This window comes from Capsicum annuum, unplaced genomic scaffold (assembly GCF_002878395.1).
Source record: "Capsicum annuum cultivar UCD-10X-F1 unplaced genomic scaffold, UCD10Xv1.1 ctg82882, whole genome shotgun sequence".
NCBI classification, from domain to species: Eukaryota; Viridiplantae; Streptophyta; class Magnoliopsida; order Solanales; family Solanaceae; genus Capsicum; species Capsicum annuum.
The window spans coordinates 359628-377527 of record NW_025893708.1 but is presented as its reverse complement, the minus strand read 5'-3'; the positions used below and the strand labels follow the sequence as shown (position 1 = coordinate 377527).

The following is a 17900-nucleotide window of genomic DNA, read 5'->3' as shown; positions in this document are numbered from 1 at the left end:
AATTATTTACTTTTTTATTTTTTTTAGTTCAAAAATCGACCACAAGTATGGTCTTTTTTTTTTAAAATTATTAATTTTTTATTTTAATTAAGAAACCGACCACAAGTGGTCGGTTTTTAAAAATTATTTTCTTTTTATTTTAATAAAAATCAACCACAAGTGATCGATTTTTTAAAATTATTTTCTTTTTTCTTTTAATTTAAACTAACCGCCCGTTTGCGTTTTTTTAAAAATATTTTCTTTTTTATATAATTAAAAACCAACCACGAGTGGTCAGATTTTTTAAAAAAATTAATTAAAAAAGAATTTTTAAAAATCGACCACTTGTGGTCGGTTTATCAAATTAGTTTTTAATTATTTTTCTTAAAGAAAACCGACCACATATGGTCAGTTTTGTTATTTTTTTTTAATTTTTATTTGTAAAAGAAATAATAATTAATATAAAACTTATTTAAATAATTATTTTGATATTTTAAAATAAAAAAGCGACCATATATTTTTGCTTTAAAAAAAAAATTAAAAAACCGACCACAATTTTTGATCGGTTTTTCTGGTTTTTTAAGTAGTGTCAAAAGGGTAGAGCTACCCCTGATATTGATATTCTTTACCACACGGATAAAGCAAATATTGTATCAGATGCTCTTAGCCGCCAGTCTATGGGAAGTTTAGCATATTTGGCAGCAGAATCAAAAAAATAAAATAGTATCAAGGACACCAAATCTTTTAATGGGATAAAATACCATACCCGAATAGAGTAATATAATACCACTAATTACAACTTGATAGTGTCAAAAACTGCTACACCTTCAAACGAAATTACACTCCATTATTTCACACAACTCATTATAGTATTACGCGCACACTATTTTCTCAGGGAGTAGAGAAAATTTCATGTATTACTCTCGCTACTCAATATTGCTTCTCACTCCTTTTTGGTATGCGTTGAAGTGAAAGAACTCCACCCTTTATATGGTATAAAACTTAGAGCCCAAGTATACAGAAGAATGAAAAAACATATACATGATTTTTTCATCACATTTCCGTTGGCTCCAAAAATAATGTTGCCAGCCAAGCCTTCATAGAAAATAGTCTTATGTCTATATATAGGTATGGACTCCACAATTTTTATCGGAAGTGTATTTTTTATCTACACTGGTGGAATGACTGTATCAGGTTGCTGATATCACAAATGTATTCTTGGCTGTTAGTTGAACAAGATACAGTTAAGATTCACTCAGCAAGAGCAGAAATATAATGTCAAGACCCCATTACCAGAACCAATTATTAGTTTTAATATTACCGAGAGGAATGGGTTAACTCCAGCAGCAGAAATTGTACAAGTTGATGCTAGTCATTATGTTTTTGAGAAGAAAGATCTGATCCAATAAAAAAAAATACTGGAAGGACTAAAATGATAGCTGTGTTAGAGTGCAAAAGGGAGGGAAAACACATCCAGATCAATAAGTAAAAAAGAAAGTGCATTTAATAATATTGTGCTACCTACCTTGGGGTAAAGCTTGCTAGTAGACCATGTTTCCTTGCAACTCCTTTGGCAACTTCATGAGTAATTATTAAGTTATTTGCTGCTCTACCACAATCAGTGTACCCCAACACAATTTCAAATTGACCTTTCCCAGCTTCTGAATGTAGCTGCATGCTAGAAGGACGACAAATCAAATGTAGTAGTATAGAATACCATCGACAGTAAAGTATATGAGTTATATTCAAGTTGTGATTATGTAGAGGTGCTGAACTTTTAGCAAACAACAATCTTTAGTGTATTACGATTAATAACGAACAACCTTAATATTTTCTAATTAACATGAACAATTTTATTCCAAAGTTAGATGTTTTGTTTGAAACTAATAATGCAGCAAAACCTGGATAGCACGTGATCTCTTATTTGAAACACACACATAAAAAGAGAATGTTAGTCGTGTTAGTTTTTTTGTCTGATTCTCTTACCAAAATTGAGTTTTACTTGTTCTTGAAAAAAATAAAAGTAACCATAATTTCTTTTAATTTTTTTGAAAGAAAAATATAAAACTTTTTTATATTTGGCTAACCTCTTTCTAAGAGGAAAGGTTTTGGACATCTAGAAGACCCTTCTCATACCATAACACAATAGCATCTACAATATAGTCACTAAAGAGTTTGTTTAGGGGGAGATTTCTCCCAATAGGTTTTATATTTTTCATTATTAGTTTTTCATATGTAGGTCATTTGACTGAATCATAATAATAATATGTCTTTTTAGTATATTTTTACTTGTTACCTGAATTATCACCATCTTGATTTGCAAACTATAAACTTCCGCATGACGTCCTCTCGATTTCGAACCCAACAAGTGGCATCAGAGCTTATGGTTTAAAGGTCCAAAAGTTTGGTAAAACGAGATTAAATAGGTTCAAAGCAGTCTCAAATCAAGATGCAACCAGTTTGGCGATAGTGAAAATTTTGTGTAACTACATGTAGAGACAATTGCCAATCATATTTCAATAATCCTGCTATCACATATTTGAAAATAAAACTCACTTTTAACCTTGCAAATGGGCTCCAATATTTTTAATCCGAAAAGGGCTGATATATTTTAACTCAAAGAGGCTCAATTTTTAAAGCATGTCAAACAATAGTGATATATGAAAAATATGTGAAGAACAAAGATTATGCACAAGAAGAAGGAGGGTCAAGAATATTTTGTAGAAAATCAAGCCAAAAAGGGAAGATTTGTTAGGGTTTTTGTCTTGATTTTCTTATCAAAATTAAGTTTTACTTTTTCTTGGAAAAAAATAAAAGTAACCATAGTTACTTTTACTCTTTTTGAAAGGAAAATATAAAACTTTTTCATATTTGGCTAACTTCTTTCTAAGAGAAAAGGTTTTGGACATCTATAAATAGAAGACCTCTTCTCATACCATAGCACAATAGTATCCATAATGTAGTCATTAAAGAGTCTTGTTTAAGGGGAGATTTCTCCCAATAGGTTTTATGTTTTTCATTATTAGTTTTTGATATGTAGGTAATTTGACCGAATCATATTAATAATATGTCTTTTTAGTATACTTGTCATCTATCACCATCTTGATTTGCAAACTATAAACTTCCGCATGACGCCCTCTCGATTTCGAACCCAACAAGTCATCCCTATCAGACGCACTAATTTCAGTTCTGAAAAATTGGGCTTCCATCATCTTCTTCAAATTAAGTCTCCTATGAGGTGTTCTCATTCTCCAATTCTAATAAAATTCTTCAAATAAGTTTTTCCATCGAGGTCTTCAAATAAGTTAGCTTTAAAATTCCACAAGTGTTCTCATCTAACATACTACCGTTGTGTAGTTTATTGGTGGATTGCTTCTTGAGATGACACTAGCAATATGTATTTTTGTCATATAGCTATGCTTTGTTACTTATGACCGAAGGGTTATACAACTCAAAAGGCATTCAACTGTGATTTGGAGAAGGAAAACAAAATCGAGGAATTTAAAAGTTAAGTTTGACCAAAGTTAACAAAATGGTGAAATGAGATCAAAATTAAGTTTTGGCAGTTCTATTAGGTTTGGCAGGTGATGTTTTTTCCTCCGCTGATAGTTTACACATCTTGAGGGTCTTGAAAGTGGTTTGGACCCTTGGGTTGGTATTAGTTTCCTTAAAGTTAAGGTTTGAACACGGTCAATAATTGGTCAAGATAACCTCAGATCGGTGATTTGAGTGTTCCAATGAGTCATCTTATTTTAGGAATTATTACTATATTTGGTTCATTTTCTCGAGGGTTATAGATGAGTTTCATATAGTAAAATAAATTTTGGTAACTGTTGCATTTCCTGGTATCTGGTACAACAGTTTCATGCCAAGGAGGAAAGACAGAGAAGTGCTATCGCATAGAAGGATGGGTAGGTGTAGGTTGGTTATCACAATCATGCTTGGCCTGTGCAATTGCTCTAAACGGGTAATAGATTGTGCAGTGTTATCATGCAATCACGATATGTTAATTTTTTACATATTGGTGTAGATGCTTCCTAGAACTGCTATCACTGTCAAGGTGTTGTGGTGACAAAAAAAATATAAATTCGAGGATGAGATGATGAAACGTGGTGGGTGCACCACCTTACAAGGGACCAGGTCCCTTAAAGTCAGATGCAAACAATAAAACAATAAAGCAGTAATGAAATAACATTATGCGGGGAATTAAAGAACACAAAGATTTAACGTGGAAACCTCCTTGCTCAAGAAAGGAAAAATCACGTCTTACCCTCACAAGCACTCAAGAATCAAACTATAATCAAACTCATGATTGCAGACTCCATTTGGAACATAACCTAAAGGTTCATTAGTTTGTAACAACTCTATTACAAACTCTCCTTGACAACTCTATCAAGATCTCTCCTCACTATTGATTAACTCTAACCAATATCAACTCAGGTAACTCTATCTAAGCACTCAACAAACAAAAGGAAAGCATTACTCTTACAAGACGAGTAATTCAGTTACAGACCAAGACTTGACTCAAGAACAAACACTCTTTTAGCACACAAAAACTTGGAACTTGGGCAATATTTGAGTTTTCGCTGATTTTCCTCTTGAATAATCAAATTGCAAAAACTATGAATTAAGAAGCATTCTTTTATATTTATAGCTGGATAATGATTAGAATAGAATTCTATTAGGACAGGTTTCCTGACTGGTACACAACTCACCTGTGCAGTTTGTTACATTAACAGACAAAATTGCATAAGACATGTGACAACTGTATATTTTTATAAAGACCCAGGGACCTGGTCCCTTGTTATCAGCTGATCATCATCAAAACAAGATATAGCAATTTCCCCCCCTTTTTGATTATGACAAACCAACCACAGATCTTTTAGCATCAAAGTTCATTCAGCTCATTCAATTACAGTGATCACCACTACGGTCGATAAATGTCCCCCCTGTCACTATGCGCCATGCTTACCCCTATCACCAAGTACCAATATTCTTCTTCCTTTCAATATGTCATCATGCTTACCAACATTCAACACATGTGTCTATATTTGCACTTCAACTCCTACACCAAATACCTAGTCCCTAATACATGAATTTAGTATTCCCCCTTTTAGCATCATTGAAAAGTGATAACAATAAATAAAGAGTAAAATAAGCAAAGTTAGTTAACACATGGCCACTGGGGAAACACTAACATGATGAAAAATAAGTAAAGAAGAGACAAATGAAACACACAATAAGGATTCATTCATATGTAAAGTTAAGTTTTATTTTAGTGCAAGGTTTAAATCTTCCATAGAAAAAGCCACGCAAATCAAGAAAATTTAAATAGGTAAAGGACTTGGGAAGAGGGTTTGGAGAAGTAGAGTATCTTATTATTTTCTGCAGCATGATAGTGTAACAATTCCTTGGTTAGCTGCTTTGACAGTGTAACCTCATCAGTTAGAGTTGAAACTCTCTTCTTTAGTTCAATTAGTTCTAAGCTCTTAAGAGACACTTGGCTCCTCATTAGAAATATGCTAAATTGTCATTTGTAATTTGCTAATCTCTGCATCCTTAGTAGCTGTGTTGAGCTTCAATTTCTCTATTTCTTTCCTGAGCTCTTCTTGAGAGACAGTTCCTGATTTATTTTCGACATACTCAGTTTTGATTAGAGTTTTCATACCTAATAGTTGTATTACAGTTCTAGGAGTTCCATTTTCATAGACAATACCAAAATGATCAAACACTCTGTTCAACCGGTATTCATAATGCATGCCATGTTTTCCATTTTTCCCATGAACAACTTTATGTATGTGCTCCATCATCAAAGAAAGTAAATTAATGAACTTAAAACTTCTAAAACACTCCATCACATACTAATAATTAGCTAAAGAAATATTCCTCTTTTGTGATCTAGACAAAATCACTTTGTTAACAAAATAAAAGACTAACTGTAACTTACTTTTGAGTGATTTCCTATTTACTGTAGCCACAAATTTTCCTTTAATCTTTGATGCATTTCCATAAACTTTATTGAGAGTTGTTGTTTGAGACAGTCCTCACACTACTGATAGGAACATCCAGAATTCCCCCAAGTAATACAACATCTAGATTTAGCTTCTTTCCTTGAACTATAGTAGTCATCTTTAGTCTGTCTTAAAAAAATTCCAATGTGGAATAGAATTCCCTGACTACCTCATCAAAGACTGTGGAAATGGGTCCTTTCATAATATGGATCCATTTATGATGTTTAACAAGTTCAACTAATTCTATCATGCCTGATTTTGTTAATATACTTGAGACAAAAACACTCTCAGTCAATACTTTTTGATTTCTCAAGAACTTATTTCTAACTTCCTTGTCCACAAGTTGTTTCTAACTTCCTTGGCCACAAGCTTACTTTCTTCCTCCCATTTCCTTCTAGTAGAAGTAATAATAGATTCTCTCCGATCATTTTTCTCTTATTGGGACCAGGTCCCCCGAAAGTCTGCTGCTTTATAGTAGGACTCCTATATTTCACTCTAGAACTTCTTGTTTTTATACTGACATCTTGTGTCTTAGGACCAAACAGACTCCTTTTTGGGTTATTTGATAGCAAAATGAGCTTTTCAACAACCTAATTATCACTTGTCATTACACTGTTAAGAAGGTTATGTGTTCTGGGGCATAAATCTTCATCAACGAGTTGAGTGAAGAAGGAATCTCGCTTTGAAAAGATAAGATAACTTAACTTGGTAGACTCTTTGAATGAAAGGAGATTCTCAGACAACATGACTTCAGGAAGAAGTTCATCTATTTTCTTAGGGATTTCATTCACATGAGGTTCATCCAGGGAGGTGGCAGGGAATACTGGTTCAGTCATGTCTTGTCCTAACAAGGATGTAAAGGATGAAGTGGTCTTGGAGTTCTAAATAAGGTTTTAAATTCTAAGGACATGACTATTTCAGATTGGATGCTCCTTTGAAAGGATAAAAGACCACAGATCTTAAAAAGGCATTAGGGAAATATATTCACACAATGATGAGCTTTTGCAAGAGTGATATGAGTTTTATTTCAATTTTGGGGTGACTTATATTTCCTTTTGGATAAGACCAAATTCTAACACAGAAAGAGAAGACGCAACTTTTTCTGACAGAACATAAAAATACACATTCACTATACTAACCTAAGAGATGGGACCAAGTCCCTCTGTTTCTTTAGTGAATCCTTAAATTTGTTTCTGTCTTAACTATTTTCTTCTAAAGTTATTCCCATACATGTATACCTGCAAAGGTATGGTATTGACTTAGACCAAAAAGTACATACTTTATCAAGAATATCTGTTTCCTGATCATAGCCAATTGTTAGGGAGAAAAACTGATTCATCTCGTAGGTTAGTTATTTTGATCAACCCCAGCCTCAACCTATTCTTCACAAATTCTTCCTTTTGAAGAGCCTTAGTAACGATGTTTGCTATCTAATCTCCAGTCTTGCAAATATTTATGCAAATAGCTCCTTTCTCAACATTGTCTCTTACAAAATGATGTCTTAAATCAATATGATTGGTCCTCTTATGCTGCATTAGATTCTTAGCCATATTAAGAGCACTTGTACTGTCACACATTAGAGGGATAGTGTTAGAGACAATCCAAAAATCCTTCAGTTGTTATTTGATCTATAACAATTGAGCACAATAAGAAGTTGCATCCACATATTCAGCTTCAGCAGTAGATAAAGCAACTGAGTTCTGCTTCTTATAACCCCATGAGATAAAGGAAGAACCTAGAAAATAATCCATTCTCGAGGTGCTTTTTTTATCCACCAAATATCCAGCATAATCAAAATCAGCATATCCTATCAGATCAAAACTGTCTTCAGACGGATAGTACCGGACCAGGTCCACTGTCCCTTTTAGATACTTGAGAAATCTTTTTGCAGCTTTCAAATGAGACTCCTTTGGGAAATCCTCAAATCTGTACATATTCCCACACTAAATACAATATTTGGTATACTTGTAGTGAGATATAGTAAGGATCCAATAATCCCTCTATACACGGTCTCTTTAACTAAAAGACCAAATTCACCATTATCTATCTTTGAACTGGTTCCAACTGAAGTTTTAATTGGCTTGGCATCTTTCATATTATATTTCTTCACTAGCTCTTTGATGTACTTCTTTTGATAAATCATTATCCCTTGAGAAGTTTTCTTGATCTGCAGGCCTAGGAAGAAACTCAATTCACCCATTATGCTCATTTAAAATTCACTCCCCATTAGCTTTGCAAACTCTTCACATAGTGATTCAAAAGTAGCTCTAAAGATTATGTCATCAACATATATCTGAACAATTAGTAAGTTGCTACCTCTAGACTTTAGAAAGAGAGTATTGTCAATTTTTTTCCTTTTAAAGCCATTTTCTAGAAAAAAATTTGAAAGTCTCTCACACCTAGACCTTGGTGCTTGCTTCAAACCATAAAGAGTTTTGTCCAATTTAAGCACATGATAAACAAAATTTGCATCTTCAAAACCTGGAGGTTGCTTGACATAGACTTCTTCCTTCAAAATTCCATTTAGAAAAGCACTTTTGACATCTATTTGGAAGAGTTTGAACCCCATGTAGGCAACAAATGAAATAAGAATTCTGATACCCTCTATCCTTGCTACAGGGGCAAATGTCTCATCATAGTTAATTCCTTCTTTTTGGTTATAACCTTAAACAACCCATCTTGCTTTATTTTTATTGATAGATCCATGCTCATCGTGTTTGTTTCTATACACCCATTTGATCTCAATAATTATTCTATAAATAGGTTAGGGATCAGGTGCCAGACTTTACTTTTTTAAAATTGTGGAAGCTCTTTCTGTATTACATTGATCCAGTTAGCATCTTTCAAAGCTTCTTTCATATTTTTAGGCTCAATTTAGGAGAAGAATGCCGAGAATGCCATGAAATTACTGGGTTGGGCTCTTGTTTAGAATCTATATTCCAAAGGTTTAGACAGATTCTCAAGCAGGTGCAAAGATTGGTGCCTCCAGTTTGACCTTCTGAGATAAGTTCCACTGGGACCAAGTCCCTGAGGATATTGACTGGATCCTTGTTGATATTCTTCAACTGGAGCAAGGGTCTGTAAGTGAGATCCTGGATCACCATTATCTTCAATATTCCCAACTGAACCATTTAGTCCTTGATCATCATCTCCGATAAATCATCCTTTTGAATAGAAATGAGTTCTTCAATATCAGAATCTTCATTATCACCTGAAGTCATAAGCTTTCCTGACACATCAAAGACTATATGAATACTTTCTTTCACACACAGGAAACTTTTATTAAAAACTTTGTATGCTTTGCTTATTGATAAGTAGCCCACAAATGTTGCTTCATAACTTTTGGAGTCAAACTTTCCTAGGTCATTCTTTCCATTGTTTAGCAAAAATCACTTGCACCCAAAAGGTCTGAAGTAGTCAAGCTTAGGCTTTCTATTGAACACAAACTCATATGGTGTCTTGTTTAGGTAAGATCTAATTAAACACCTGTTTGTCACATAAAAGGTAGTATTCATAGCTTCAGCCTAAAATCTCTTTGGAATCCCACTTCAATTGGCATAGTTCTGGAAATCTCTATAAGGGTTCTGTTCTTTCTTTCAACAGCTTTATTTTGCTGAAGAGTCCTAGGAGTAGAGAAGTTGTGAATGATTCCATGCTAAGCACAAAATCCTGCAACTTGGGAGTTCTCAAATTCAGTTCCATGATTAGATCTGAATTCGGTAATCTTACAATTCAGCTTCATTTGAATTTGCTTGGCAAGAGTTACCAGAACCTCATAGGTTTCTACCTTGGTTCTCAGGAACATTGTCCAGGTGAATCTGGAGTAGTCATCCATAATGACAGACACATACTTCTTTCTTCCTCTACTTTGGACTTTAACAGGTCCACATAGATCCATATGCAGTATCTCAAGGGGTCTAAAAGTACTCACCTGCTTTTTCAGCTTAAAGGAAGACCTAGTTTGTTTGCCCATAACACAAGCATTATAAACCTTATTATCTAAAAATTTCCACTTTGGCATGCCACGGACCACGTCCTTTGAAATCAACTTGTTCAACAAAGTGGAACTCACATGTCCTAGCCTTTCACTTTGAACACTTAAGCAAGTTAATTCTACATCAGCTACAGACTCTAAATTAGCCACATACATATTTTTAAACCATTTATCTTTGAGAATAACTCTTCCAGACTTTAAGCTTGACACAATACATCCATCTGATGAGAACTTCACCTCATTACCTTTATCATAGATTTGAGAAATACTTAGAAGACTGTACTTGATGACAATCACATAATATACATCTTCTATTGCTTGATCAGGTGATTTTCCAATCTTTCCCACACCATGAATATAACCCTTTTCACTATTTCTAAAATAAACACTGCTACCTTGAAGTGTCTTGAGAGAGAGAAAGCAGTCAGTTTTTCCAATCATATGCTTTGAACATCCACTATCCATGAACCAGTTCTGACTGCATTTCTTTTCTCCTACCTATAAACATAGTCATTTGTTAGATTTTGGAACCCAAAAAGAAAACACAGGTGTGACCAAATCTTTCTTAGCCTATATAGGTAGAAAGTTCTTCATATTTTTCAAGGGCATGGAACCCTTAGGATAATAATTTTCCTACTGGATGTATTTACAACGGCTTATTCTAGCTTTAAGCCAATATTGATAGTTTTCCTTCAAGTGTACATCTCTTCCATAATGAGTACATAGAGGTTTATGGACCCTGTTTCTAATACCATGAACATCTTTCCCTTGATACCTAAGTGATTGGGTTTTTTTACTAATATCCAAGGAATTTACCATTATTGACACCTTGACCAGTTAAATTAGAATGGATTTGAGAGGATATGGTCTATTTTAGTGCTTTGTTAAGTTCTTCTCTTATACGGACCGGGTCCCTTTCTAATTCTTCATTCTTATGGAGTGCAGTCATAAGATGTTTTTAGAATCCCTCAACTTTTATTCAAGATAAATTTGAAGCCTTAAGATTTCTTTCTTCCCTTTACCATCAGAATCATCCACTTTCTTCAGTTGATTCATTAAACTCAGATTTTTAGATTTCAACTTAGTAAATTGTTCTTCTATTTTAGATATCTGGAGAGTTAAGGTAATTAATTCAAGCTTTTGATTTTCTACGTTCTCTTCTAACACATTTTTCTCAATAGTTAGTCACACACAGAATCAATCAACACATTTGCAAGTTCCTTTATCTTCTTAGCAGAGTAGTTATCTAAGTTTTCCTTAATGTCAAAGAGAGTTACTTCATTTTCTTCTTGATCTTATGCGTTTTCCATAAGAGCAAATAAGGAATCATAGATGAATTCACTATATTCCATAGCTAGAATAGACACATCTTTAGATTTCTTAGCTTCATTAGATTCACTGGAGGAGTCTCCCCAGACTGCTAAGGCCTGCTACACTACACAATTAGCTGCAACCTTTCTTCTAGATTTTACAGGGACCTAGTCCCTGTTCTTTATTTTGTCACCTCCAGTCTTGAGATATTCTTAATAATCTATTTTATGAATTAGACAGTCCTTAATGAAATGCTTAGGACTTCCATATTTGTGACAAACTTCAACAGTTCCTCTTTTTTTGCTGCTACTTTTTTTTCTTTGAAACTGACCACTTTTCTTTATAGCTCTAACATTCCTTTAAAATAGGCAACATCAGTGTCCTCCTCACTTTAATTAGACTTTGAAGCCTTTAATGCTAGAGATTTTTCTTTTCTTGCTTCCTTCTTCTCTTTCCCTTACTGCTTCTTGAGTTCACGAGTTTTCAAATTACCAATAAGTTCATCCATTATAAGAGTTTTCAAGTTTCTTGCCTTAATGATAACATCTACTTTGCTTTCCTAAGATTTAAGAAGAACTCCCAGAATTTTTTGCTTATTTATACAAAGGAATAATTTCTCCTAAATAGTGCAACTCATTGGTGATTAAAGTGAATCTAGTATGTATCTCTTGTATAGTTTTTCTTTCTTTTATGGTAAAGGTTTCATCCTGAGTAGTCAGCATATTAACTTTTGAATCCTTCACATCAGTAGTTACTTCATGAGCAGTCCTCAAGCAATACCAGATTTCCTTAGCATTTTCACAAGAAAAAATCCTATTATATTCATCAGGTCTTATGCCACAGAAAAGAAATTTCTTTGCCTTGTAATTCTTCTTAACTTTCTTTCAATCTTCATCATCAAACTCTCTCCTAGTTTTTACAACCATCCTTGTTATGTCTCCTTATTTGACCTCTCTAACAGGCACATACGGACCATCAAGTATTACATCCATCAGCTCACTTTCTTCAGTCATAATGAAGTTATACATCCTGATTTTCCACCACCTATAGTACTACCCATTAAAGTTGGGTGGTGGTAGATTGCCCTTATTCCAGATTAGGTGAAGCAACCATGATCAATAAATCACTCTAGATATAAACCTTTTAGAGTGTCCTTTCTCTGATACCAATTGATGAAACATGGGGGTGCACCACCTTACAAGGGACTAGGTCCCTTAAAGTCAGACACAAGCAATAAAATAGTAAAGTAGTAAGGAAAAAACACTTTGCAGGAAATTAAATAACACTAAGATTTAATGTGGAAACCTACTTGCTCAAGGGAGAAAAAACCATGGCTTGCCCTCACAAGTACTCAAGGATCCACTATAATCAAACTCTTGATTACAGACCCTATTTGGAACCTAACTCTAAGATCCACTAACTTGTAACAACTCTATTATAAACTCTCCTTGACAACTCTGTCAAGATCTCTCCTCAATATCAATTAACTCTAACCAATATCAGCTCAGGTAACTCTACCTAAGCATTTAACAAACAAAAAAAAATTATTAATCCTATAAGACGAGTAATTTAATTATAGACCAAGACTTGACTCAAGAACAAACACTCTCTCAGCACACATATACTTGGAACTTGAGTAATATTTGAGTTTTTACTGATTTTCCTATTGAATAAACAGATTGCAAAAAATCTGAATTGAGAAACATTTTTTTCTATTTATAGCTGGATAATAATTAATGTAGAATTTCTGTTGGGCCAGGTGTCCTGACCAGTACACAGCTCACATGTGCAGTTTATTACACTAACAGACAAAACTGCACAGGACTTATGATAGCTGTATGTTTCCATGAAGACCCAGGGACCTGTTCCCTTGTTGTCAGCTGATCGTCATCAAAACAAATATATCATAAAAATTTATTTCACCAATTTAACATTCTAAAGCTCAGATTGAGATGATATTTAGGCTATTAACTCATTTTTAAGGGATGGTATGATTCTAACTATAATTCTAGTATTTCCCTATCATTCTATTTTTCATTTTGCATTTTATTTAAGTAACATTTATCACCTTAAAATTTTTTATAATGGTTTAGTAGTTATTTATGCCCTGGTAATATTATAATTAGAGCAGGTTGACCTTTAAAAATAATGAGAATCATTTGGGAAGTATCATGGTGTTTAGGTAGGAAACTCCATTAACAATGGCTCATGCTCTACATTTTAGGGACCATGCATTGGGACACCTGCCATGACTGAGAACTATCTCTAGAGGGAAAACTTCCACAGCCTAGCATGCTAGATAGTGTGCCACTTCATAGGTGTGCCTAGCAGCGTGCCACGAGGATTAATTGGCCTTGTGCAAGTCTCGGCCCTCCCAGATGATGTTCTTTTTTCTTCCTTTTTAATGAGGGTCTTTTGGTCTTTCACCCTCATATAAGCCTCCATAGCGTGATTTTTACCCCTTATAATACCTAAGAGTTAGAAAAAGATCATTGATCTTTCTCTTCTCTTCCTCTCCAATTCCATGAAAACAAAAGTTCTCTTCAAGGTCAAGCTTAAGGGTTTTCAAGTAAAATTCATCCAAGTTCTTCCTTAAGGATTATCATCCATTTGAGGTATTTACAAATTTAGTGAAAAAACACTTGCATCCTCATGCCATGATCTCGATGAATAGAAGTTTAAAGTTAGGGTTTAAAACCCATATCTATAGTTTTATTTACTCTATTTTCCATATTGATTTTATTGATGTTAACATTGAAAAGATGTAGTAAGATATGAAATTTGACATCTTTCTCAACTTTTGATATTAGAGTATGTGTTTAAATGGGTTATGGATTAAGGAAATTTGCTTTGTAATTCTCTCCAAATTAAAGTTTAAGATATATTTTTGTCAAATTTCCTTGTATTTATGTTTAAACACATGTTTTGAAGAATACTTAGTCATTATAAAGTCCATAGACTCAGAGAAGAATCAATTTTGAGCAAAGTATCATGCTATGATTTCAGACAGATTTCACATAATACATTTTATGAGCATATAAGACTATTATGATAGTTTTGGGAGGATTATTTGGAATTGAGAGGACATGGATTTGGAGAACATATGTCCTGTAACTACATTTTCATAGGATTAAGGACCATCCACAAGTCGTGTGGCTCCTCTTAGCCTGAGATTTTCATTAGTGATTCCATACATGGATAGGTAGGTTCTACACCCTGGCTAGGTATAGGGCATCCCTCCATAGGCAGACCCACGTGGTGCCTCGAGGGTGCACGTGCACCCGGTAACTTTTTAATTTTTTTTTATATATATACATATATATATCCTACTAAAGTGTTAATATATTTAATTGTGCACCATTAGTAATAAAACTTGTGTGGGTGCATTGGTTTGGAACTCAAATGCTGATGCCCTTCTGTCCTGACGTCGCGTGTTCGATTCCTGATGGAATCTCTTAATTTTTTCATTTTACTTCTTCTTTATATATTTAAATGCCACCAGCTAGGCAACCACCTCATCTCACCCCACCCCTCCTTAATTAATATATACTGCTGGACACTACAATTTACAAATTAATAGTACTCAAATAAAGAGAAAGGAGCAATTTTCCATTTGATGCTAATAGGTACACATTTTTTCCTTTCATTTTTCTTTAATTTTTTTATTCAAGTTTTGGTAATGTTAATTGCTTTTAATATTTACTTGTTTCTTGAGAGTTAGTGTGTAAATATTTTTTTCTTGCTTCTATTTAAGTTCATGGGATTTGATTAAAAATAAATAAATAATTATTTTTACTTATATTGTTGATGAATTTTTTATTTTTAGGAATTTGTTATTGATTCTTGTGAATTGAAATAGATAGATATTATTCTCCTTAACCAAGTTCTAGTTTTAAAGACAATTCTCATCACCTTAGCAAAAGCAAAAAAGGGCAAAAAAAGCTTCAAGATCCATTATTTTTAAGCACAAATACTACTAGAAATTAACCCTATGGTGACGGTTGCAAAACCGTTGCAATAGACAAAAAAACTGTTGCCATAGCTCTACCGCAACAGTTCAGTAAGCGTCCCATAGGTGGGCGTTGCGATATGTTTATGGCAACAGTTTATGCGACGATTGTCCAAACCGCCTCCATAGGTCGACCTATTGCGACGGTTTCTGACAACCGTCGCCATAGATTGACCTATTGCGATGATTATTTTTTGACTTATTGCGACGCCTAGTTTCATCTATTGCAACAGTTACTAACAGTTGTAATAACATCTATTGCGACACTTTTGTTATTCTGTTGCAACGCTTTTTGAATATCTATTACAACTATTTCATTACCTATTGCAACACCTATTTTCATCTATTGCAACACTTTTTTTATTCTGTTGCAATGCTTTTTGACTACCTATTGCAATGATTTATTGATCTATTGCAACAATTATTGCCACATGTTATTAAATTAAAATAATTTATATAAATAGTCACTTGTATTAATATAAATTTTTATTTACATACATAAGTAATAAATTATAACACAACATATGCACATCACAAAACAAAATCATTCATTAATAATCTCATAATTCAAGTTGAACTTTAATACATGGTTAAAATCTCACTATCAGACTTAATCCTCAGAATGGACTGGTGTACAGTCTAATCTCTATTTCTCACCCACTCATAAAAGAGGACTGTTGGTCACTCCATATAAGCTTTAATAGTAAAAATTAGCAAAAAGACAGCAGCCAGAAGAATCTCCCTTGTTCTATAATCATCACATTCTTAACATAAAATGGTAATTATCCCTATCTGTTCTCCATATTTTTCTCCAAACATTGCATTTGCCCCAACTATTTTTGCATCAGTCAAAGACATGACTTTTGTTTCTAGAATTATGCTATTAACGATCCATTGGTTGACCAAACCTTTAATTTCTACGAGTTCCTTGTCTAGAACAGGTTGATAGAAGTTAAAGTCAAATCTAAGATGATCAAAAGTAACCATTGATCATGCTTGAGATGTTTCCTGACCAATTACTCTTTTGAGTGCTGATTGAAGTAAATTAGAAGCTGTATGGTGAACCTAAAAAGAAGCACAACATAAGAATAAATAAACTTATTAGACTAAAAATTTGTTGGCGACAAACAGGGTGCAGTCTCAGTTCCCTGAGCGTTTAATAATGCATCTGCCAGCATCTGTTCAAGAAGTTTTTCTCCCCTTTCTATAGTCAAGACAAAACTATATTGGTGCTTAGTTCAATTACTTTTTTGGCAAGAATTGGCAAAAATGCTCCTTGAAGATCACCCATTCCATCTCCTTTTACACCAAATAACCTGCTTGTTCTGACAACCCTTCTAATGAGGCGATGTACCACATATCCCATTCCAATATTTGATGGGTTGACACCATCAGATATCAGATAAATAACTACACATGTATGATCTCCAATTATCTGGATTGATCATAATTAGAAGGCTTTCAACACATTGGAAGGTAAATCAGTTCAAAAATTAAAAACTTGTACAAATATTATGATTTTTCAGTTGTAACGTACTTTAAGCTTTATTTTTGTAGAATCATACACGAGAGCATATGAGACAATTTCTAATTCTATAGCTTTCTCTAATGATGGGAAACATTAAGTCGGTTTTGTAATTGTTGGGAACCTATGAAAATGAAGAGAACCTTTACATTAATCCTTTTTTTGGATTCGTTTCGGGGGGAGGTAGGTTGACTAGATTTTGATACCTTGAAAATAGTATATGAGGCAAAATTATCATAAATCCAAATTATGGGAGGTTTTCTTTGCCACAAAACCCAGTAGGAAAAGAAAAGAGAGATCCGATACCTAATTTTTTCCTATATTCATTCAGAAATGTTGTTATCTCCCGATTACCTTCTGCAAAATCCTGGCCACACGCTCTAACCAAGTCCAGTATCTATATTCTTTTTATTTAAAAGATCAATCGAACCATTATCCTTCTTATTATATTGCATAAAAACAAAGTTGCAGAACTCTATAAATCTCGTATCATCACCAAGATCCTGATATTTAGACAATAGAGTTAGACAGAATGAAGAGTAGCAAATAAAAAAGCAAAATAGAAGGAAAAACAAAAAGAAAGGATATTGTGTAACCACCTCACCTGAACATGAAATGAAAATGAAAGAGTAAAAGTGCATGTTAAATATGTCATATTTACAACATTGGAAGTGCCCCTCTCAGGATGGAAATAATAATAAAGGTCAAAGCATGGACCACAGCTACCAGTAACTCCACTTGTCCAAAAGTTTTTAACAAATAGCCAAGTTAAAAAATGACAGACTATACTAAAGCTTCTGCTATGCGCAGGGTCCAAAATGACAGACTATATATAGATCAAATTTAAAGGGTTAAAAGAAAGCAACTAACCAGATTCTTGATGATCATAATGATGATGAGTAGTAGTTGTAGGACTACAAGAGTGACTCCAATGAGTAAATTCCTCCATAGGAGAAGCAGAAAGTAAAAAACAATCAAAAGAGAGCATATCAGGCTCCTATACCTGCTCAATTTGCCAACAAGTTGAATCAGGTAAACTTATCATAGGATTAACGTTACTACTACTAATTT

General features: G+C 33.7%; 1 protein-coding gene across 22 annotated transcripts in view; it reads right to left on the bottom strand.

Moving 5' to 3' along the window:
* The window catches only part of LOC124895546, a 32513-nt gene that overhangs the window by 10934 nt on the left and 3679 nt on the right, over positions 1-17900 (bottom strand). For 12 of the 22 annotated variants that reach the window (XR_007051788.1, XR_007051778.1, XR_007051792.1 and 9 more), the window contains 2 exons: positions 17700-17832; positions 1505-1657 (listed from right to left, as the gene is read on the bottom strand). Coding sequence is in view for 5 of the 22 variants with exons in the window: in XM_047405980.1 (XP_047261936.1) it covers positions 1505-1650; positions 17700-17832 (279 nt within the window). In the remaining 17 variants the exon portion in view is untranslated. Of the gene's footprint in view, positions 1-1504; positions 1658-2275; positions 2545-17135; positions 17333-17699; positions 17833-17900 lie in introns of those variants that run through there. The other 10 variants (XR_007051780.1, XR_007051779.1, XM_047405980.1 and 7 more) reach the window with 5 other exon arrangements.